General features: G+C 43.8%; 1 protein-coding gene across 14 annotated transcripts in view; it reads left to right on the forward strand.

Moving 5' to 3' along the window:
* Positions 1 to 25488, forward strand: part of DLGAP1 (DLG associated protein 1) — an 869387-nt gene that overhangs the window by 783578 nt on the left and 60321 nt on the right. For 12 of the 14 annotated variants that reach the window (XM_059409264.1, XM_059409265.1, XM_059409266.1 and 9 more), the window contains one exon: positions 20833 to 21206. In XM_059409264.1, coding sequence (XP_059265247.1) covers positions 20833 to 21206 — 374 coding nt within the window. The remainder of the gene's footprint in view (positions 1 to 20832; positions 21207 to 25488) is intronic. The other 2 variants (XM_059409267.1, XM_059409278.1) reach the window with 1 other exon arrangement.

Here is a 25488-nt window from a genome sequence, read left to right on the forward strand (position 1 = left end):
TATTTGACAGAGAGAAATCACAAGTAGATGGAGAGGCAGGCAGATAGAGAGAGAGAGGGAAGCAGGCTCCCTGCTGAGCAGAGAGCCCGACGCGGGACTCGATCCCAGTACCCTGAGATCATGACCTGAGCCGAAGGCAGCGACCCAACCCACTGAGCCACCCAGGAGCCCTAAAGTAAACCTTTTTTATAAGAACTATGAATTTGGGTCACCTGGGTGGCTCAGTGGGTTAAGCCTCTGCCTTAGGCTCAGGTCATGATCTCAGGGTCCTGGGATCGAGGCCTGTGTCTGGCTCTTTGGGAGCCTGCTTCCCCCTCTCCCTCTCTCTGCCTACTTGTGATCTCTCCTTCTCTCTCTGTCAAATTAATTAATTAACAAATTAATTTTTTTAAAAAAAAAGGTTTATTTTAGAGAGTGAAAGAGAGAGTATGGGGTGGGGAGGGAGAGAGAGACTTCCAAAGACTCAGCACTGAGCATGGAGACTGACATGGGGCTCTATCCCATGACCCTGAGCCCAAATCAAGAGTCAGCCACTTAACTGACTGTACCACCCAAGCACCCCATAAATCCATTCTTTCTAAGTGCCCTGGGCATAGGACCCCTTCAACCAACATTGTTCCTTTTACTCCTTTCTCTAGAATGCCAACCCTTTTTTTCCTGAGAAAGTTTAGGTTGGTTTTGTTTCTTTTTTTAGTTTTTTATTTACTAATTTGAGAAACAGAGAGCATGAGCAGGGGGGGAGGCAAAGGAAGAGGGAGAAGCAGGCTCCCCACTGAGCAGGGATCCCTATGCAGGGCTCAATTCTAGTACCCTGAGATTATGACCTGAGCCAAAGTCAGAGTCTCAACTAACTGAGTCACCCAGATGCCCCGGTTTGATTTTATATCCAAGACCACTTATAGGATAGAGTGCTACCCACACTTCACTTAAGCTCAAATTTTTTTTCTCAACAATCTTTTCTAATCTAATCTTCCTTTGTTAGTAATAGCAAAATGGACTAAATGGCAGACATTGAGGTATCTTTGGCTTTATTTTGTCCTTGGGAAATAACTAAAAATGAAAATATGTCTGAGATAGTCCGTGTTTCAGAAGTACTTCTATGACTGAAACTATGAATTTAAAGGTCACATGAAGGAGTGTCTGGGTGGCTCAGTGGGTTAAGCCTTTGCCTCCCACTCAGGTCATGATCTCAGGATCCTGGGATCAAGCCCCACATCGGACTCTCTGCTAGGCAGGGAGCCTGCTTTCCCCTCTCTCTCTGCCTGCCTCTCTGCCTACTTGTGATTTCTCTCTCTGTCCAATAAATAAAGAAATAAATAAAATCTTTAAAAGTAAATAAAGGCCACATGAAATCCAAAGTTTGAGGGCATCCCTGGCAGGGGTACTGCTAGTGAATATACTGAATGACAGTTTTAGCCTGAGGTTCAGTTTTGTCTCATCACATACCACCCATCTGGCACTGGACAAAATAAATGAGAAGCGTGGTTGTCATAGAGATGGATGGCATAATCTGACTACCTTCACATGGAACTATTGCTTTGGCGTGTCACAGGCCCTTTGCATAGGATGCACCTGGCTCAGTAGCTGCTAAGAGAAAAGGAAGGGATTTCTCTTATGAAATTGTTGACATTATTGTTGCGTTAATGTATACACTTATTGAGCACTTACTATGTGTCAGGGAATGTGCTGAGCATTTCTCATATATTACTTCATTTTATCCTTCCAACAACCTTTTCAGGAAGGTATTCTAGTCCTCCTTTTACACAATAAGAAACTGATATTCAAAGAAAGTAAACAACCTTCCCTAGGTGACACACTTTTAAATCAACGTCTGCCTCTAAAACTTACATTTTGAAACATCATGCAAAATTGTCTCTCAGGTACGGAAAGCAGAGAAGTGGTTGTTTAATAGAATTGTAGTAATTGAAGCGGATAATTTGGGGGCTGGTAGTCTACCTTATGACTATAGTGAACTAAGGAAATCTAGTTGACAAGCTTTAAACAGAGCTTGGATAGGGTCTGAAACTTTAAATTTTCAAGTATTTGAACTTAGAGTGAGCAGGTGCCATTCATATCCTGCCCTCCCCTCCTCATTATCATCCCAGGGTCCTGGGCCTCACTTTGGGCTCCCTGCTCAGCTAGAAGTCTGCTTCTCCCACTCCCTCTGCCTCTCCCCTGCTTGTGCTATCTCTCTCAAATGAATAAATAAAATCTTTTTAAAAAGAAAAAAAGAATCATTTAATCCAACAAGTAAACAGTAGTAAACAAAGATCTGCCTGATCACTAACTTTCCTCGTTCTCATACAAGAGCATTGGAGAAGTGCTGTAACAAGCAAAGTCTGATAAGTTTTTTGGGTTTTTGTTTTGTTTTGAGAGAGTTTGCCAGAGCACAGGGAGGATGGGGGGGGGGGGGCAGAGGGAGGGAGAGAGTCCTAAACAGGCTCTGCACCCAGCACAGAGCCCAATGCAGGGCTCAATCTCGTGACCCTGAGCTCATGACCTGAGCTGAAATCAAGAGCCAGATGCCTAACCAACTGAGCCACTCATGCACCCCTGTGGTGTGTTTTACGATAAAGATATGTAGGAGGTACTAATGGAACACAAATAAAGTGAATCTTGATGAATGAACAGGAGTGTTCGTGCAAGCATGACGCTTAGCATATATAAATTCATCTGCATAAGCCCAAGCCAAATAAATAAATAAGCAAATAAAATTTTATAAATAAAATCAAAGTGACTTAGATGGGAAAGGCATTCATTTTCTCAAATAACAGCAAATCTAGAGGTTAGGCAGCCATTGAATATATCCAAACCAGCTTCCTACCATCTTTCCACCTGTCATCCTCCGTACGGGTTTGTCTGCTCAGGCAGACCCTGCCACAGGGTCCCCAGATGGCAGTCACACTTCAGGGTATCTCTTGCTGATGACAACGTCCAGAGGAGCAAAAACAATGTCCTTGCCTTGTGTTGCTTTGACTAGAGAGGGAAACCTTCCCAGAATCACTACGATCACACTTCGGTTCAATGAAGATTCAGACTCCGTATCTAGGGGAGGGACTGACTTCCCAAAAAGTCATGGCTGCTTGGAAAAGTTAACAGCACTGAGGCCTGTTGGCAAGGAGGGTGGTGATGAGAGAGCAAACAGCAGTGTGTCCCACAGGCAATTAGACATGTAAGAAGATGGCATTCTGGAAACGATAAGATGTTAGGTGTGAAAACATCCGTGCAATGCCAGTGTTCAGTGTTTATGGGTCAATGTTCCTTAAGTTCTTAAAGACAGTGAAATATCAAATAATATTAAGAGGCTTTCATTATTATTATTTTTTTTTAATGTGGGATTCATTTAAATTTAATTCAAAACCGGGGCACATGGATGGCTCATTCGGTTAAGAAGCTGCCTCCAGCTCAGGTCATAAATCCTGGGATTGAGCCCCTCATTGGGGCTCCTTGCTCAGCAGGGAGTCTGCTTCTGCCTCTCTTTTGAGAAGCCCAAGGAATAAAGTTAAAATCCTCCATAAGCACACGTGCTCTAACTGCTTGATGTCAGAGTACATAGTAGTTTTGTGCAGAATCACAGCAGTGACTTAGAGAGCACATTCACATTCACATTCTTAGAGTAAGTTTCTGTCCTATTTTCTGCCAAACAAAGGCAAGCTACTGCTAATCAGTTTAAGAAAAAAAAAGCAGCACACTGGCTTCTAAATTACAGAATTTAAAATTGCTGTTTTTCTTTCTTTTTTTTTTTTCCCCTAAAAAGGTGAATTTCTGGGGGCGCCTGGCTGGCTCAGTGGGTTAAGCCGCTGCCTTCAGTTCAGGTCATGATCTCAGGGTCCTGGGATCAAGCCCCACATCGGGCTTTCTGCTCAGCAGGTAGCCTGCTTCCCTCCTCTCTCTCTGCCCGCCTCTCTGCCTACTTGTGATCTCTCACTGTCAAATAAATAAATAAATAAATAAAATTAAAAAAAAAAAAAAAAGGTGAATTTCTGTAGCCCTTCCACTTAATGGAGCAGGTTCTCTAGACCCAGACTCCATAACATAAGTAAGTTTAAGGCACCCAGCGAAAAAACAGGGACTTCTTTTAGTGCGGTTCAGGCACGGGATTTTGGGGGAGGAGTTGCAAGAACTGGGGCCACCTCTCTTCCCAGCAAGATGCAGAGCGGTGGCAGGGCCCCAACACTAAGGAAGGGATAAGGATGTGCTTGCTGGCAACTTCAGGAAGGTTGTGTCTGTCTCATGGGCTTTCGTGAAATGACCACTATCAGGGATGGTCGGCATGTGCAGATTTCTTTACTTTTTCATTTCCAATATAAAAAGGAAAGCTTAACATCTCTCCATATGATAGCAAACAACAGCAAGACTATTCCTTTAAATGTCTGGACTTGCCTGGGCAGGAATCCATTATGGAGGCTGTTTTATTTTCTAAGTCCCTTTAACTTTCCCGTGAACTTGATGGTTTTAATAATGAAGAGTAGAAGCAGTCAGGATGCAGAGTTCCAAGGCCCTTCTGAAAAGTGAGCAGGAGCCCAGTTACTCAGACTCTCCAAAGCCCGAGACTCTCCTGTGGGCAGACCTGTCGTTTGGAGTGACAGCTTCTGTTCAGTGTCTTCAACCCTTGCTCCAAGTGTATCCAGCAGTGAAGCAGGCTCCTGAAGCAGGCATCAGGCAGACCCAGTGAGAGCAATCAGAAAAGTATTTCTCAGAATATCGTGGCAAACAAAATCCGTTTTTACCTGTTGCCCAGAACGTACAGAGATCCAGATGCAAACACAAACTGAAACAAATCTCACAAAACAGTACTTTTTCCTTTGTCTGATGCAATCTCACATTTTCTAATCTACTTCATTTTTTTAAGTGGTGAAACTGCATGACCCGCCTCAATTGGTTTCATGACCCCTGAATAAGTCACAACTGGTGGTTAGAGAAACCGTGAGTTAGGAAGTTGCTGTGATCCTCAGGAGGGGAGTATTGTAATGGCATCTAGGAAAGCAGAAAGCTGGTTTGCAGGAGGTAGAAGGATTCCAGACGGATTTAAGAGGGGATTGGACTCAAAGGAATTAGAGATAATGCCCAGTGTGGGCTTGAGCTCTGGGTAGATAAAGGGATCATTTGCAGAGATAGGTAAGGTTAACTGCAAGACGTATTACAAGGGTCAAGATAAGGAGCAGATGAAGAGGGCCCCTTTTGGGGGGTAAACACAAATATATCCCTGAATTTGAAGCATAGTGAAGAACAACTATCTAAGGACATTACATAACTCCAGAGAGTGTTCAACTTTTACTAAAAGAGGGAGCAAAACGGGGCGATGAAAAAGAAAGAAATCATTAACAGGGAGGAGTGGGCTCTGAGCCTGGAAATTCTACTTGGAAAGGACAGTCCAGCTCTAATTCCCAGGGCAACAGCCCAGATCAAAGACTCACCTGGTGCTCTGCTATTGGTGCTAACAGGGCTTTTGTAGGGCTGAGAATAGGGTAAGTATAGCCTATGGCATTTCATTTAGCAAACCCGTTGGCAGGGGTTCACTTCTTATACACACAAAGTTGGCGTTGAATTTAGAATTCCCCATCCCCAGTTCAGAAACTTAACAGGCATTTCTTAGGCACTTCTTATAAAAATGGAAATCCATTAACTTTATTCTTCATGCACGCTCTCTGACAGCATCGGGTCAAAGGACTTTTTTCCTTCCTCTTTTCAGAGCTTCCACAGTGGCAATCTTTCTCCTTCTAAATCTTTTCTTTTACAAAACAATAGGGAGTGGTGGTAGCCTGTGGCTAGTTGAAGATTTCGAACAATAGGTGTTTCTGAGCCGGGTTTATTGAAATGGTCTTGTCTGTGTCCTGGGGGAGATTGTAAATGAGATGTCAACAGGAGCTCTTTTGTGCAGATGGCATTCAGCCTGAAAGAGAGGAATTTCCTTACTGTGCTAGTATTTAAAGTAGATTTGTTGCTGCTTTTGCTAAAACTTTTTATCCAACTGCCTGAGCTAACAGCACTGAATGAGTCACTCGGTGTGATTGTGACTTCCTTCCCTCCTTAGCAAAGCACGGACTCAGTCATTTACATTTAGAAAGGAAGACTCCTAAGAAGATTTCTTGGATTTTCATCAGCTTGAGCCTCTTTTCTAGACCATCACGTGGACCTGAGTTGTCAGCAATCCTGTTACCCCCAGGAGAGGGCAGCCTGGCCAGGCTGTTTTTTCTCACTCCCAGGAAAACTCCTGGCTGTTTTGCTTGCTTTTTAAAATCCAAAGAGGGTGACAGTTTCCTGCCTTAAGCCTCTTCCTTTCGCCCTCTTTTTTTTTGGGGGGGGCGGTAAATGACAGGCAATTTCAGTTTACTATAATTACCACCGAGGTTTGACCAACTCCACCCTTAGGAGATAAGGCAACTGTTTTATTACCTCTCAGCCAGGTGCCTGAGGGTGACAAGACTTGCCTTTATCTGGAGACCTGACAAGGTATCAGCAACTGCAAACCGGCTGAATCTTTGAGCAGCGGCTATCCAAATGCTTCCCCTCTCTGTGATCCATTTCCCTGTCTTTATTGGTAGTTACTTTCAATCCGAACACTGGCGCTGGTTTCCTCTAGTTTTTCCGCATTCCTGCACCTTGCCAGCTCCGCAGTTGTACTGCTATGTCAATTACAACCGGTGTAAATTACAAACCCCCAGACCCAGGCACATCACACAGACTGTATTAACATCTGCTTCGTAGGTTTGCTGTGGGTGTAGTTGCCTCTTCAAAGAACTGAGACTTGGCTAAATCTTTCATCTACGATCAGAAATCGAGAAACCAAATCATTCTGTCTTTACTTTCTCCGGTTCTTTTTGAAAAGAACATTACCTACATCAGCCGGCGGTGGGGTGCTTTAGATCCTGAAATTTTCTAGTGCTTCATCTATATCTATCTGTCTGTTCGCTAACATACCTAACTGCCCCTCAGTTTATTCTTTAACTCAAGCTCTTACATGGATTATCTCCTCTCTCCGGGGTTGGAAATGCAGTGTAAAATGTGCATTTTGAAAATGATTTTGGGAGCGCCTGGGCAGCGCAGTCGGTTAAAGCAGCTGCCTTCAGCTCAGGTCATGATCCCAGGGTCCTTGGATGGAGCCCCCATGTCGGCTACCTGCTCAGCAGGGAATCTGCTTCTGCCTCTCCCTCTGCCCTGCTTGTGTTCTCTAATAAATAAGTAAAATTTAAAAATAAAAAATAATTTTTAAACTGTGTATACTAGGTAGGGCTCCAGCGAATCAAGAGTGCTTTTGCAGAGAAACTTTTAGGGGAGTGTCCTAAGCTGCCCGTACTTAGCATGGCGCCCAGCCTGAACCTCGCATAGAGCCACCCTCCTGTGAGTATAAATTATGGTGGGTCAAGGAGAAGAATGTTGGTTTTATTTATTTTATGGGGAAGCAACTATAGCCTGAGGGCAGGGGGTCATAATGAGGATGGAAAAGATGAATGAAAACACATCCACACAACCTTGCAAATATGAGGTGTTTCTCTTCCAAGAACACGTAAGACTACCCCACTCTGTAGTTTATGTACACATCACTCCACCTTGTGGGGAAAGGTTACTTGAAAGCCCCCCTACGAACACCCCAATTACCATTTTCACAAAAACCAGAACAAGATGTTTCTGAATACAGTGTGTGAAACCAATGAACACCCAGAACTCCAACACAAAGAGAGACATCAGGAGTAGCATCATACCTAACCTTGGATTTCTCTCTTCCTTAAACATATGGAAATAGAGTCTGCTACCACCCCTCCCCCGCCCTCCCCCCCCCCCCCCACACCCGCCCCAATCCTCTCTGTAGGCTTGGTTAGGACACAACTCCCGGCAGGGCCGTAGATGCCTCTGAAGGAGAAAGTCCTATGGCTCCAAGGCTTCCAAAGGAGCAGGGAAACATCATTCCTTCATCTGCTATTCTGAAAGCCATTGGCCAAAACCTGACCTTGGAACTTCCTGCAGTGCGGCTGTGCTACCTCTTTCTGAATACAAACAGGTTAGAGTCCATCATCAAGAGGCGCTGCCATAGACCCCCTAGACTCCCTCGACCCCTAGGGCACTGCCCTAGACCCCCAGGGAATGTCAGGTATATTAGCTTTCTACGATCCTCAAAAGTTCTGAATTCCAAAGACATCCAACCAAGAGAGTCAAATAAGGGCTTTTAAAATTCAGCTAAGGTTCTTCTAAGAGTTCAAAGTAGAATCTTAATGACAAAAGGCAACTCTTTCTAATCTAAGTGGAGGTTTGGAGGGGAAGAAGTCAAGGCTCCAGTCAGACCCCTCCCTGGAGAACCTGGGCAGCCCACTCTCCAGTCCCCTCGTCACTTGTGGAATTGGGATTCCAGGATCAGTGCCTGGCTCTCTTGAACACAGTGAAGGTGGACATTGGTGGGGGCAGGTAGAGTAAACTGATACCGTTTTAGTGCGGGCCTCTTCAGTTTCCTAGATTATTTTTATTACATTTTTGCCAACTGACAAAAACCCAACTGTAAAATAGAGTTTATAATGCAGTCTTTAAGGGGCCCTTTTCCTACCAACTGTAAACACTGATTGGTGGACCGAAGTCCTGTCTAAAGTTTGGTATGGACAGAGAGGCCTGGGGACACGTGGACAGGTCCTTCTCTAAATCTGTGTCCTCATCTGTCAAGGACACAGCTGGATAAGGAGGTGTCATTTTAAGCACTGATTCAGTTATCTGAGACTCAGTAGTGGGCAGGTCTCCTTCCTGGGCTGAGTGGGCTAACAGAAACTGTGTTCTACAGATTAACCCAGTCAGTTTTCCTGTTTTTCCTTTGAAAAGGGGGGTTTCAGAGAGGAAAGAGGAATGGAGTGGGATGAATAATTAACTGCCTAACTACACACACCAGGGCGTCCTGTGGCCTCCCACATGCCCTGCTCTCCAGACCCGGATAATTATTCCTCATCATGCTGAAACCAACAGGAAGGAATGGTGGATGGGTTTTCTTTCTTCTTCACTTCCCCACACATCCTGTTTTCCCGGGTTGGGGGGATTTGAGCTTGCCTTGTGCAAAGCTTCTGCTCCAGGCCAAGCCCTCCCTGCAGACCCCCAGTCCATAAGGGCGGCAGAAGCAGGCAGCTTTGATAGCGCTGCCCTCTCTCCAAAGCCCAGAACAGTCTAGCAGTGAGTGGGGGCTACCAACACATCCAGCTGGAAGTTTCAGTTAGGACTTAGCCTGACTGGACTCGTGACATACGCTGGTTTGCGCACAGGTCACTGGCTACACAGCCAACTCGCTTTCTCAAGCAGGACAAGCTGGCAATCTGTGCCTGATAACCCCTCTCCCATTGACCGTCAGCTACTCCAAACAGACCCGGGGTTAGGTAGGCTTGAGTTCTACTTTGTTTACCAGTCACCAAATAACCTGGCAGAAGAGTCCTGTTTGGTTGTGTGGCTCCATTCCAGATTTTTCCCTGTATTCCAGGCTCCAGGTCCCATTGTGTAGGTGCCACTAATTTCCATGAAGTAAGATGAAGAGGTAAAGAAAGTTCTTGGCTCTCAGATATCCATCTTTTGCAAGCAGAGAATAGCAGAATAATAGGCAGGCAAAGCAAGGCAGATGCACGGCAAATGGGCAGTTAGCATCACAGGCCCCTCACTTGGCCATTTGCCCAGGGCCCGTGGGTAAAGCCAAACAGAAGTTGGAGGAAGTTAGCTGAATAATCCATAGGACCAACCAGTCAGGTGATATTAGTTTGTGCTTTTGCATACTAGCTCATGGCGAAAGCTGGCCAATCACAATTGCACTTGGCCAGCCCTTGGCCAATGCCAAACAGAAGTGGGCACTGGTGATAGGAGATTCGAATGCAATATCCAATGTCACAGAGAATGGCTTTGCTGAGTATTCATTTCACTTCTACCCTGGTGACTCCCTTTCCAGATTAGTGGTCCTTTTTTCTTTTTCTCCAGGAAATATCTTCTCAACCCTGTTCATTCCTTCATTTTAACAAGTATTTTACTAGGGGAAACCTCCTACACTGTTGGGAATGCAAGCTGGTGCAGCCATTCTAGAAAACAGTATGGAGGTTCCTCAAAAAGTTGAAAATAGAGCTATGACACAGCACTTGCATTACTGGGTATTTACCCCAAAGATACAAATGTAGTGATTCGAAGGGACACATGCACCCCAATGTTTATAACAGCAATGTCCACAATAACCAAACTACAGAAAGAGCCCCAATATCCATCAACAGATGAATGGAAAAAGATGTGGTATATATATATATATATATATATATATATATATATATATCCATCAAAAAAACCTGAAATCTTGCCATTTGCAACGAGGTGGTTGAACTACAGGGTATTATGCTAAGCGAAATAAGTCAATGGGAGAAAGACAATTATCATATGATCTTGTTGATAGGAGGAATCTGATAAACAAGAGGATCATAGGGGAAGGGGGGAAAATGCAACAAGACAAAACCAGAGAGGGAGACAAACCACAAGAGACTCTTAATCTCAGGAAACAAACTGAGGTTTGCTGGAGTGGAGGGGCAGTGGGAGGGAGGAGATGGCTGGGTGATGGACACTGGGGAGGGTATGTGCTATGGTGAGAACTGCCAATTGTGTAAGATTGATGAATCACAAGCCTGTACCCCTGAAACAAGTAATACATTATATATATATATATATATATTTTAAGATTTTATTTATTTATTTATTTGACAGAGAGAAATCACAAGTAGACGGAGAGGCAGGCAGAGAGAGAGAAAGAGGGAAGCAGGCTCCCTGCTGAGCAGAGAGCCCAATGCGGGACTCTGAGACCATGACCTGAGCCGAAGGCAGCGGCTTAACCCACTGAGCCACCCAGGCGTCCAATACATTATATATTAATTAAAAAAAAAAATACTTTACTGTGGTAGTCCCATGTGCCACACCCATTCCAGGCACTGTGGTCATCGTGAACAGAAGGGACCACAATGCCTGACCTACTGGTTCCTACATCCTTAACTAAATTCCTCTCTCAGAATTCCCAGTCAGGGGAAAAAAAAAAATCACCTACAGAGAACTATAGGAAAGTATTAATGTGAAGTGACATCTGACAAGAAATGAAAGCTAGCTGATGAGAAGCTTAAAAGAAAAATTTCCTTCCCTGCTCCTGGCACCATCCTTACTCCCAGGCCTTGTAGGCATGATGTCCTTTGGCAAGCCCCAGTCTGCACTAACCTGAGGGGTTGGTAGACCAACTGCCCAAACAGGAAACCTTATATAATTTGGTAACCCTGACCTTGGGCCCGGAATCTTCCCCTCCTGTAAACAATCCATTCAATCCAGGAAAACCTGCAGACTGGCTGGGACAAATTTTGAAAAACACACACAATGTTACAAACATTAAAAAAAAATCCCTAAGTCCTAGAGGAAGTGACATATCTGACTCAATGGTAGAAATCACTTCATAAAGTGATGGAACAAGTGGAAATTTAATCCTAACAGATGAAACAGCCAGGGCAGTCACTTCAGTACATGGATGACTCAACAGCACCTGCTGGAAAGACCAGGAAAATGAACCGTGAAATCCTGATCACATTCCCTTCTGGAAGCAATAGCCCTGCCTTGCAAATTAGTAAGCCCAATGTTCTCAACATCCTGACTTCAATATTTGTGCCTAGTTCTTAAGAAGGCTATGACTCACCGTGGCTACTGGTCAAATGATTCTTACTCAGAGCCATGGGCTTTTTATCTTTAGTATTAAATGGTCTAGGCAAACACTAGCCAAATGTCTGTCTACTTTCAAGATGTTCCTTTGAAATGATTGATTTCAGGCAACAACTGGTTTTCCATATGGTAACCCTCAATTTCTAATAGTATTTAACTTGCTGCCAAGCTTCATTAAAAGTCCACATTAGAAGTTTCAGACCTCAGTCCCTGGACCTGGGCCTTCTAAAATGACTTTCCTCCAAACATCATTTAACTTCCTTTAATTTAGTTAATTAATGGAACTTTCTGAAGAGCACAGTTACTTTGATCTAAACCTCTTGCTTAGTTTCCAGTTAACATTTCCAGAGAAGGAGAAAGAACGGATGCCCTCGTAACTGGCTGGAGCTACCAGCAGCGACCAACCATAGCCTTCCCTCCAAATCAGAGACATCAGAAGGGGGAGTACCTGAGAGAAAGACTAGTTGCAAATAGTGCCCTTGGCATTTCTGTGGGTGTTTGCCCCACACAGAGATAAAAGCTAAACTGGTACTGCAGGCCCTACTCTCTGGGAAGCTAGGCCCACAGTCTGGGAAATCTCAATAATCCTTGCAAGTAGACTAACTGGAAGCCAGAAATACGAATTAGAAATGCTTCTGCCCCAGAGAAAGATTTCCGCATACAAGTTACATATACAAAATCACATAAAAATTAAAAATAGAAAATGCACATCTCACCCAACAGGAATCCTCAGTTTCTTGGCTACTGCTCCTTGCTGCCACTCACCTAACCACGCGGCTACAGCAGTTCTTGCTTTTCAACTCGCAGTCATAAAAAAATGTTACCCTAGCTGCTGTTAAAACACAACAACAAAAAAACACAACTTCAACCCAGAGACCTTATGCTGCAACAGGGGTAAAATTTTTGTTAAGGCGATACGTTTAAAAAAAGGGGGGGGGGGCGGTCAAGGCATTCTGAATCTTGACTAGCGCTCTTGATGGGCTTTTTTGGAAGACAAATCTAGCAAAGATGTCCAGCCCTTTTCCTAGCGTGACTTACCTCGAGCTGAGCCGCGGGTTTCAGGGTACTTCGGTGATATTCTGAGCTTAGCCACAAGGCGGCACTCGAGAGCAGGGCTGCCAGGAGGCAGTGCCTTTTTCTCAGCTCCTTGGCGGGCGGGGGTGGGGGGGCGAAGTATGGAGGTGGCAGGGGGAGATGAAGCTGGCTTTAAAAAAGAAAATCCATTTGTTCTCTCAAATGATGCCACTTGCCAGTTTATAAAGCAAAGGTTGCCACGTTACCTGTTGCCAGGTTCCTGGGAGGGCTTGGGGAAAATGTGGGCGAGAAAGGTACAGCACAAAACCCTCCAGCTTGCTGCCTTTCAAGCTCTTTGGACGGGGCTGGCGCTGACATTTGGAGAGCAGCTGCCGTGGACTGCCTGAGCATTGTTTGGTTGTAGTTCTAACAGAGGAGTGGCTGCCTGTTACATCATTTCCAGGCATGAAGTGCCTGGGGCTTTTTTTTTTTTCTTCCCTTTTTAATGACTAACTCTGACCCCTCCCTCCCTGGATTTTGGTACAGTGCAGGCACTGTGCGCCACAGCCTCACCTCAGGAAGACCAAGTTTTGTAGCAACTTGTTAAAACAACTAGGGTGCCTCTTAGAAAAGAAAAAAAAAAAAAAAGTTGTGACTCTGAAACAAACCTTCCCATTCTTCCCGCGGAGAACAATGTTGTGTTTGATTAGCGGCGGAGCGCGGCTGCCCAGAGATCTGTCTCCCGCAAGAGCCGGGCTGCTATCGGATGAATAGATCTCCGAGCCAGACATGCCGAGGCTTGGGGCATTTGTCTGGCATTAGGAAGTGTCTGGAATACTAGTAACTACCAACTGGCAAGTCTTATGACTAAAGAGTTATTACACCACCCCTCCCTCTCTGTCCACATTCCCTGCCCTTCCCCTACACGCTCACACAAGCGTGCTTTTTTCTACTTCGACAGAGGAAAGGTTACCTAGTCTCTGTGGTTTCCGTGGAGGACGGCTTCAGTGGAAACCGTTCTCATGGCCACGTCCCCGGAGCCAACACTAACCGGGAGGGCAGGCGAGAAGCCGGCTCCCTCTTCCAGGACCCCCGCGCCGCACCCCACGGCCCTCCCCACCGGCCCTCTCACCATGCAGCCGGCTCTGCATGGACCACTGACCGCCACACTTTGGGTGGCCTGGAGATGTTCAGCTGTAAATATTTTGAAACAAGGGAGCAATTTTTCCATGTATATTTTGTTTTGTGGAGTTCTTCCCTTTTAAGTATTTTCATTTTCATTTTATTTTGAGAGAGCGAGTGCGCAATAGAGCATTTACAGGATGGGAAGGGCAGAGAGAGAGAGCATCTTAAGCAGGCTCCGTGCCCAGCTCCGAGCCCGACTTCGGCAGTATTTTTATTTTTCAAAGATTTTATTTATTTGACAGACAGAGATCACAAATAGGCAGAAAAGTGGGGGGGGGGGGGCAGGCTCCCCGCTGAGCAGAGAACCCAACACGGGGATTGAGGCCTCCAAGTTATGCAAACTCCAGTACTTAGTAGCTGGATAAGACAGAGATCTGTTACCTGCTCTGGGCCTCAGTCTTACCACCAAACAAGTGGGCGTAGCCAGAGCTGCTTCTGTCATAAGATTATGTCTATTAAATTCTTAGCACATTACAGAGTAAGGATTCACTCTCTGGTGACTCAGTTGATCTAATGGCACATGGAGAATCCAAATTAAAGGGGCCCCTGACTGGCTGGCTCAGTTGGTGGAGGACACAACTCTTGATCCTCAGGGTCATGAGTTTAAGCCTCATGTTGCGGGGAGCACTTTAAAAGAAAAAAAAAAAAAGAGCCTGGGCTAATGTTCCATCTTATCATCTTTGTTTTCACCTGGTTTATGCTCTTACCCCGTGAAGGACTCAAGCCAGGACGCTGGTTTATCTGGGACTTGGTGGGTGAGGAGTCCAGCCTGTGTAGCGAATCACCGCGGGGAGCTCGACCTCTGGTTCATTATCAGTTCAGCACTTCTCGGCCTACTTGATGCAAAACAGCAGCAGCAAATTTCTCTTATTAGCAGCTTTGCCCTCATCTATGCCAAAATGCATTCCCAGGACGCCTGAACACTGGTCATTGCTACCCAACATCCGCGTTGGTAATGCTCCCTCACCTCTTCTCTTCGGCTTTTTCACCTCACTCTCAATGGGTCTCTACTTCTCAAATTCTTTTCTACCTCTGATTAATATTCAGAAAACCGCGGGAGCTCCAGTGTGAAAGAAATCTTGTCACCTACTTCAGGCTCCCATCCCTTGTACCATGGTGGTACAATTTTAACAACTTCCCAGCCAAAGGATGAGCTGGCCTGTGCTTACCACCTCCACAGACCAAGAAGCTCACTATACAGCAAAAGCCCCATATTCCTCCTTTGAACAACTGACTACTACGGAATTATTCTTAGTGCCTCTCTGAGCTCTCACCTTGGTGGTTTCCCGCAATGTCTTAGACAGAATTAGTCCGTGCCAACACACAAGAGCTTTTGAAATCATTGGAAATTCTCCTGTCTTCCTTCTCTTGCAAACTAAACATCCTCTCTCATTAATCCACTCCTCGTAAGATATGGTTTTTCTTTCCGTGGAGCACTCAGCAATGTCCCCTTAAAGAGAAAAGCCTGGAATAAAACGCACATCACAATCCCCCCGTTGTTCTAGATGTCACACTTGTACCCAGAAACACCCTCTTAGAAGTAGGCAGCTTACCTGATGCTAAAGCCACCAACTTGTATTTGTGCACTGGTCCCTTTAAATTTACATCCTTCCACATTTCTTTTTTTTCTTTTGGCCTCTTCACATCCTTTTGCTTTCTAAACTAGCCTGTAGTTTCAAGTTACCTCCCTCATATGTTCTTAATCCCACAGGCACTACCTCTGCCTTGTCCACTGGATTTGCAAATGTTTCCTGTTAGTGCTTCTCAAACTGTCTCTGGAGATGGGCTAGTTTGTTGTTTGATGTCCGGTCTGTTACAGATCAATATTTTGGTAAAAATGCAATAAATTAAATCACTAGATAAAGGAAATTTTAAAAACGAGGCACCCAAAACCAAGACCCAGTCTTCTTATTGTTAGATTCAATCAATGAAATGGTCTTTAGAATTGCTGTAAAAGTTTCTAGAAGTTTACTCTCAATTTTCATGGCGTATCTTACTATATGTTCATCAAATAGTTTGTGACTCGACACCTGTCTGTGGACCACACTCTGACCAGTGCCATGCTATGCACACAGGTGTGCTGGAAATGCTTCATGATTTGCTCTCTGAGGCAGGGGTACTATTTCCCAATTTCCATTGTGTTAACATTGACACCAAGGTCAGTTTCAAGCTATCATTGAAATGTCACTATACAGAGACTGTGGAGGAGATTTGCACAATTATCTAGCAAGCTGATAAGAACCAGTTCTAGCACCCCCACTGCTAACCCCATTTGATTTTTTTTTTTTTTTTTAAGATTTTTCTTTATTTGACAGACAAAGATCACAAGTAGGCGGAGAGGCAGGCAGAGAGAGAGGAGGAAGTAGGGTCTCTGCTGAGCAGAGAGCCCCATGCGGGACTCAATCCCAGGACCCCGGGACCATGACCCGAGCCGAAGGCAGAGGCTTTAACCCACTGAGCCACCCAGGAGCCCCGCATTTGATTTTTTTAAATCTTCTTTTGAGGGCTTGTTAAACTGTTGTTGGCTGGACCAAATCAAGAGACCTTTGCCCTCCACAGATAGTGGGTTGAGGCAGGCCTTCTCTCTTCGGTGGTCTTCAACTCAGTAAGTTCAGACCATCTGATACAACTCAGCAAATCCAGGACTGCTTTGACCATGACTTCCCTGTAGAAACCAGCCCCTACTAAAAGCAGATCAAATCACAGCTTGATCACAGCTTGCGTTATGGTTAATAACGTCTGAGGATAACTTGTTTATATCAAAAAGATGTTGTTTGGCTACTAGAAAACTCTATGTATATGTATACTTTGGAATTCTTTTGTTGTCCTTTTATGGTTTTGATCTGTAGTTCTTATGGGCTTCTACTTGAAAGAGTTTCTAAAAAGTAACAAGGAAGTGCTAAGTAATTCCTCAACATAGCCTTATGGTATATGACACATTAGCTTAACCCGTCAGAAGTTTTGTTTTGTTTTTTTTTTAAGATTTCATTTATTTATTTTAAAGAGAAAGCACCAGCTCAAGCAAGGGGAGAAGTAGAGGGAGAGGGACAAGCAGACTCCACACTGAGCTCAGTTGGTTGAGCATCCGACTGACGCCCCAGCCAGAATTAAGAATATACAACACGTGGTTTGAGCCTACATCTGTTTTGTGGCCACCTGACACATGTACTCTTGATCACAGAAGATAACCAGAGTGATAAGAAAGTCTAGATTTTTTTTTTTCCAGAAAAACTTCACCACTACAGAAAAAAAATAATTCCTGGCACAGGCCTTCTGAGGCTTTCAACACTAGCATTATCTTTCCATGCAAATAGAGACAATATTGAATTCTGGGCTAGAAGCTGAAATAGGATAGGAATTTGTTCTTTTTTTTTTTTTTTTTTTACTTCTTTTCTATCTTTTCCTCTTCCCCTCCTCCACCTCTCCCTCCTCCTCTTCCTTCTTGCATCACTTAAAAGCCGGGTCTCTGGTCTCTACACTCTGCAAAGGATCCTCTGAATGAAAGTGATGTCATCAAAATGTGTAACTCTGCTCTTGCTGACTCTTATAAATAGGAGTTCTTTTTCCAACTTTGAGCTGGGGTAGTAAATTATCAGGATCCAAATAAAGAAAAAACATCAGTTTAATTGAAATGAACAAAGAAATACGTCAGGCAAAGGAAAGTAATAAAAATGGTTAAAGTACCCTATTTTTTCTCTTTTTAAGTTCCAACTGAATAAAAGGAGCACTTGTATTTTTTTAATCACTGTTTTGAGAATGTTACTCTCAAACAAGAGAAGTATTTCACTGATGATATAGAAGTCACTTACTTTCTCTTTCTGTCCAGACCAGGCAAGTTTTATTTACTTGTGTTTCATCTCCTTGAACCTCATTCTACTACATCCCTCTTGTCACTCAGACTCCAGTGGATTCTAAATTATTCATGGTGCTGAATCATGAGAGTAGAATTAGGAGGAAAAAATATCTTAAGAGAGAAGAAAGAATTTAGCCTGCAAAACCAGGAAAGAGAGATGCTGAGAAAAATTGAGAATGTGGATGTCTGAGTTTCTGGAGCAGGCTTGTATGTGAAAGAACTGGGGCATGAGAAGGAAGGGGGTTGTAGGAAGTATGAGTCATCTTGGATCTCCTTTCTTCTCTGGCAGAGGGCATTCTTAAAGATTGGAATTCCTTTTAAATTTCTATCTAATAATTGATGGGTGGTGCTTCTTTGAGTGTAAGTCTGATAACTGTGGCAGAGTTGTGCCAAGCCCCACACTGCCGTGAAACTTCATGATGAAGTCCCTCGAATACAACACCAAAGCACATGATTACTGTCTTCTGTTCAGCTTCCTTCTTTGAGGTGAGGCAATCTCAGAATCTTACCTCTTTTGGGCACTGGAGCTGGGCCAGCCTATTGGGAAAGCTATGTCCCCTGGATTCTCCCTGTCCAATCTAACCCTAGTGGATTTCTAGCATTGCTGCTGTCTTGCTGGTCCCCATTGATCAAAGGACACAGTTATCCCTAGTCATGCGGGAGGGGAGCTGACAACAGCCACCAGATGGCACCAAATTGCAGTTGGCCCCGGGGAGTGCCCCCAAACCCCCATCATTACGCTGGAAATAAGGTGACACCCTTCTTTCTATAGTCCCCACATCACACATCACATCTTGACAAAATTTCTGCTGTAAATCACATCAGAAGAAATATTACTGTACTTGGCTGCACTGTGCACTTTGGATTTTCCACACCAAAAGAAGAAACAGGGTAACTAACAACAAGCTATAACCAAGCCCAAGGATCAGACATTTCTTTGTTAGAATGTGGCATTTCATTTCTTTGGAATACAAGTGGGCTGAATGTCCTGAGCACCATTTTCAACAAAATAATGAGTTCACAGTGTAACGACTTAAAAGAAGTAATAAAAATGATCTGGTTTCACTAGATTTGAAGAGACTGACCCCATCCCACTTAGGGTCACTCCCTCTGGCATCCAGGCTGGTCTTCCAGTGAAATAGCTGGGCCTCTTCCTAAGCAGGGTTATCCCTTCAAACCTTCCTGGGCAGTGGAAGGTAGCTCCTCAGTAGGTATGGTCCATAACATGGAACTGAACTGGGGGAGGTGAAAAAGTCAGCGGGACCATGTTGGCACTACTGTAGCCAGGTGGGTAAACTGAGCCCCGAGCCCCATCTGGCTCTGATCCGGGCTCGGCCCCTTGCAGGCGGGCACTGTGAGCCTCCACCGGTTCCACTACCTCTGAGGCACCTTTGCTGAAAACTGTAGATGTTGGGCTGGGAGCTGCTGAGCTGTTCCAGTTAAAGGATGCATATGTGGTCCTTGCACTAAGTTAGGTAGAAGGTTTCCTGGGTAAGCCATGGGCAGTCATTCATCCTGGGTAACTGGGCGGTGGCTACATTTATATTGTTTACATTACCCCCTACCAGCGTATATATATTCCATCAGGTAATCCCTAGGAAACAGCAAAATACTTCTGCCCCTATCTCTTTTACTGTTAAGGAAATTACTCCAAATCACAAGCCAGTAGAACCACAGGACAGCATTAACAGGATTCTTCTGTTTATTGTTCCTTATAGGACACTTCCTTTGAGTGGCCTCAGGAAACATCCCAAATATTATAGCAAGTATTTCATTTAGTGAGATGGCCCCGGTTGCAGCTCATATGAGAGTTGGGATCCTGTGGTCAGAAGTAGCTGATTTGGTGTAACAAGGACCGCCCACTGTGAGCGGGCAAGGCCTGGGGGGGGGGGGGTGCGGGATGTGACTGAAACACAATAGTTTGAATCGTTTTTTTTTAAGAGGACTTAACAAAAGTCTTTAGAAAGCTGGTTCAGGAATTGTTCTTTTCTGGCGGGAAGTTCACTTGAAAACTGAATAATTCTTTTTGATCCGTATTTTATACATCATGCTCCACAAATAGAGAGTTGAAAACCAGTTCGTAAAGCTTTTTCATATAACCACAGAGTTATGATCAGGTAGCTGGAGAGAAGAGCAAAGGCTACTTCATCCAGAGCCTTGGGGAGGATTTTGACTAAACTGTACAGGTCCAGGAAGGACACCTTTCTGTACAGACCGACGCCCCTGAGTTGATTAGGTTGGCTTGAAGGGCAGCATTTTAGGGAGGAGGCTCATACAAGCCATCCCCCCCACCCACCATCACAGATTTAGAAACCAGGGAGACTACACTGGTATACTTTTGTGTAATGCAGTCCTTCTTAGAGGACAATTTTGCTCAGAAATAACAACAAAGATTCAGAACACAAGCTTATATAGTGAGCATCTATCCAGAGGAAGGAAGGAGGAAAGGTAGAGGTAGAGGGGGGGGAGAGGAAGAGGGCTGGAGGGAGTGGGGGAGACCAAGACGGGAAGAAAGAGAGGGAGGGAAAAGAAGGAGGGAGGAAGAAAGGAAAAACCTGAGCCCAGGAAGCTTGGAGGGCTCTGTGCCCCAGGCGCACCCCAAGGGCACTTCCCACTGTGGTTAGGATTAAACCACACTTGCTCACAATCTCTTTGCTTTGTTTCCACCACTGCAATCTTCTCCAGAGTTACCTTGTTTAACATTAGCTATATTTTGTATTTTCCTGAGCAGGTCGAGACTACCCTGGGCTTATCTCCATGTATATACGTTCTCCCTCAGGGCGCACTATTGCCTGGGAAGATTTCTACAGATGGCTATCTTATGTTGATTCATATTAACTTCCATTTCAGAAACGTCCATCTCAGAGGGTGGTGTTTTTCCAGTCTTTTTTCCCCCCAGTCTTGTGGGAGCATCACCTCAGAGGAGGCTCAACTATCCTCTCGAAGCAGGGATCTCACTTACTCTATCAACGGACTTGTTTCCATGCTCAATGTCTTTGTGTGTTTAATGTGCCCTGATTTCCAGTGGTTGTTAGTTACAATATAGAAATTAAAACCCACACAGAAATCACAGTGTCTCTGTTTTCACTGTCTTCCAGTGTCATCTTGCATTACAACATATAAGAAGACACCACCTCCAGTCCCACCCAGAACTACCACGAAACCTTTCATTTCTATCACAGCCCAGAGTAGCACAGAGTCTGCCCAGGATGCCTACATGGATGGACAGGGCCAGCGAGGAGATATTATCAGCCAGTCTGGACTGAGCAACTCCACGGAGAGCCTGGACAGTATGAAGGCTCTGACAGCCGCCATCGAAGCTGCAAATGCCCAGATCCATGGCCCTGCGAGTCAACACATGAGCAACAACCCTGCCACAGTCACTACCACGACCACCATAGCCACTGTCACTACGGAGGACAGGAAGAAGGATCACTTTAAGAAAAACCGCTGTCTCTCTATTGGGATACAGGTAACAGCCTCCCTTTCTGTCCTTTGAAATAGGGACCCCAAAACTCAAGAAATGACGCACTTTTATTTTTCCAGAAGATTTTGCCATCTGGACATTGTGGGTGATAGGGCCATGTGTGGGACCAGATTTTCAAACACTTGGCTCTGAAATTCCTACATTGTTGACCGTGACTTAAAAAATTATGAAGATATTTTGTCTGCAGGCATTATTAGAGGCTGTTATTTTTGTCCTCTAAATTAAATGTGTGACTCAAAGCATCAGAATAGCTAAACAAACATGAACACAATCACACACAAAGTGCACTCAATAGCTAATGCACATTTCTGATTCTCAAAAAAGGAGTGGACATCCAAGAATAACTTGGGTTACTGGGTTGTGTTATAGTACGTTCAACACTATTGAGTAACCATCTGAGAACAAAAACGTGAATCACTTCTCATACATGTGGGAGTGAGGGAGAGCAAGACCAAAGTGACTAGTAGTGTAGAAAGCAATCACTCACATCGCAGCTTCATGAGCAAAGAATGTGCAGTAGTTTCAGCATAATTGCTGGTTATTTAATCATGCATTTCAAAAAGTGGTAGATAATTCAGCAGGCTCCTCAGTTCAGCCCAGTGTTTTCTGCTGCTCAAAGATAAGATCAAACTGATTCTTGTTTTTCACATCTGTTCAGCTTGGCTTACCCTGCTAGAAACTTCCTTCTCTCAATGGAGAAGAGTCATGCCTTTCTCCCTTTTTTGTTGTGCCATATCATGCAGGTGCCCTTTGAATAATAACTTCCTGATGTGACAGCCAATAAATCTATTTACAATGAACCAACTCTAAGGCACATCTAAAAGCCAGGCGTGGGGTAGGTTTTCACAACGATGATGTATTTTCATAGTGCATTCTGTACAGTGCACTTCTAAAGGACAATTAAATTTTGTCTAGTAGCAATGAGTCAAATGGTTACATATATATAAATATATATTCATATATATATGTATATGCGTGTGTGTGTGTGTGTGTATGTATATATATATATATATATATATATATATATATATAGTCTACAAGCTTCCATAACACAAGCTGTCAAGTTCCTAAAAGAACTTGTGGCATTGGTGCCTGGTACTAGAAGACACAGCAGAAGGCACATGCGCAAAGCCAGCCTCCACACCCATGCCTACTCCTACCTCCCCTAGAAGCTAACTGGTCTCCCACCAGCCCAAGGGATTTGAAGGAGCAGAGAAGAGCAGAGGTTGGTCCTTCCTGCTGTCCCAGGTAAATGATGCCATCTTCCTGAGCCTGTTCCCTTAACCATCTCTCACAGAATTATTTTGAGATTGAGTTTAAAAATTCCAGCTTTCTAGGATGGTACAGAATTTAAGTTTGGGATGATGAAAAAATTCTAGACATGAAATGGTGATCTAGCACAACATTGTGAATGTACTCAATGACGGATGTAACTATACACCTAGCAGGAGTTAAGATGAATTTTGTGATATGATTAAATGATTAAAAAAAAAAAACTACCATCCTTATCTAGCACATAGCTGGCACCCAGCCATGTTAGCATTCTTCTACTTCCTTAATGTTCATTCTTCTTTATTTTACATTATTTTTCAATAGATAATATATTTCTCTGGCTCAAAATTCTAAAGTTCTAAGAAGGTACTCAGTGACTAGTCTCCCTCCCATTCTTATTTAATAGACTGTCAGTTCTACTTGCTGGAGGAAATATAACCAACATTTGCATCTCTGTACAGAGATACTTTGTGGATATTCAAGCAAATACATATTTTAATTTATTGTCCCTTTTTTACCCAGATGTTAACATATACCTCACACTATTCTATATCTTGCCTTTTGTATTTAATAATAGCATACTTTTTTTTGAAAGATTTTATTTATTTATTTGACAGAGAGAGAGAGAGAGACAGGGAGAGAGGGAATACAAGTAGGGGAAGAGGGAGAGGGAGAAGCAAGCTTCCTGCTGAGCAGGGAGCCTGATGTGGGGCTCAATCCCAGGATGCTGCGATCATGACCTGAGCTGAAGGCAGGTGCTTAATGCCTGAGCTACCCAGGCACCCAATAATAGCATACTTTAAAGATAGTTGTTTGTCTGTCTTACTGTTCATTTTATTTAAAAGCTTCTGTATAGGGGTGCCTGATTGGCTCAGTTGTTGGGCATCTGCCTTTGGCTCAGGTCATGATCCCAGGGACCTGGGCTAGAGCCCCACATTGGACTCCCTGCTTGGCAGGAAGCTTGCTTCTCCCTCTTCCACTCTCCCTGCTTGTGTTCTCTCTCTCTAGCTGTTTCCCTCTGTCAAATAAATAAATGAGATCTTTAAAAAAAAAAAAAAAAAGCTTCTATATATCCATCTTAATCACCTCCCAGGTCTGCCAGTTGGTCTCATAAGTTCTGCTCTAAGTAATTCTTTCTTTCTTTCTTTCTTTCTTTTTTTAAGATTTATTTTTTCTTTTTAAGTAATCTCTACACCCACTGTGGGGCTCAAACCTACAACCCAAAGATCAAGAATCACATGCTCTACTGACTGAGCCAGCCAGGCACCCCTTCGCCACATAATTCTTACTCAGAATAAAGCATTCATATACATGAAATCTACCTTATATTATTGTCATTTTCACCCAGTAAGATGGAACTACTCTGAAATCCACATACAATATTGGGGAGAAAATTTTATTACAGATATCATCTTGCCACTTAAATATATGAATATTTTAGTGAGCAGAAAACTTGCTCTAACTTTTCCTCCAATCGCTGTTCATTACTGTAGAAACTATATGGAAGAACTGAGTACTTTATGTGGTTGTCTCATTTAGCCCCTACAAAAACCCTATGGCATAGGGGGTATGATTATCTCTACCCTATAGATGAGAACACAGAGAGGTTGAGTAACTTGCCCAAGGCCACACATTCTACATTAACAGAGCCTATACTGTACCTTGATGCTTAATGTGACCATGCCACACCTCTTCTTTGATGAAGAATAATAAGTAAAAATTCAAAATGCAAAATAGTCATCAAATTTTATTACACTGTAACCTAATTTAAATCCTAATCCCGAAAATAGATAATACTAGGATCCTGGACTCTTTCCCAACCTTTACCTCTTTAGGGTCAGAGTTTCCAACCCTTCCCCTACATTTTTAATTTAATCCATGCCTAACAACTAACATTATAATCATTTGCTTTATACCCTGTGTGAGTTTAGGCCAATTACTTAATGATTCCAGTTTCCTCACCTGAAAATTGAGAATAACAGTTGCTATCCCACAGGGTATTTATCCCACAGGTATAGTAAAAATAGGCTGTTACATGGGGCATGTGGGTAGCTCAGTCAGTTAGGCATCTGCCTTCTGTTCAGGTTGTGATCTCAATGTCCTAGGATCAAGCCCCACATTTGGGCTCTATGCTTAGCAGGGAGTTTGCTTCTCCCTCTCCCCGTGCCTCCCCCCATCTCTGCTCATTCTCTCTCTCTCAAATGAATAAATAAAATGTTTTTAAAAACTTGATTGAGGGGCACCTGGGTGGCTCAGTTGGTTGGGCAACTGCTTTCAGCTTGGGTCATGATCCCAGGGTCCTGGGATCAAGCCCCACATCAGGCTGATCTGCTCTGGGGGGAGCCTGCTTCTGCCTCTCCCTCTGCCTGCTGCACCCCTGCTTGTGCTCTCTCTCTGTCAAATAAATAGGATCTTTAAAAAAAAAAAAAAAATTGACTGATACAATATATGTAAGATTCTAAGTGTAGTGAGCTCACTCAATATCAGATCTAGCTGTTATTATTACCTTCCTTTAAAATAATAGCCAATCTTGCTGAAATTTTATCTGCTAAGGGTTTTCTTAATTTTTTTTCAGGACAGAGATGTAATTACTATTCAATTACTTGAAGCATTTTGAAAGTCACTTCACAAATTTAAATAGATTACCCTAAGTACTATGTAAGAGTGGTGACATTTGTGCATTTTTGTAAGGGGGTAAAAGTCACTAAGATAAATTTACATACAATAGCTGAAGCTTGGAAGATGACAACACTTGGATGCAAATCATCTGTAGGTTTACATGGGTGGGGTGGGGCTCAAACAGAGAGCACAATGTCCTCAATTCATAGAGTACAATGTCCTCCATCCTTGTCATTGAGACCCCTGGATCCTTTCTTTCTCCCTTTCTCTATGCATTGAGGATCATGGTTCTTAAGGGACTTAAGATACTTATCATGCATCATTGGGCAAAGTTTCATTGGGTAATTTTGCTACTGTCCTATACTGTAAAGCTGCA

Source organism: Mustela nigripes, chromosome 8, assembly GCF_022355385.1.
Source record: "Mustela nigripes isolate SB6536 chromosome 8, MUSNIG.SB6536, whole genome shotgun sequence".
Taxonomy (NCBI): Eukaryota; Metazoa; Chordata; class Mammalia; order Carnivora; family Mustelidae; genus Mustela; species Mustela nigripes.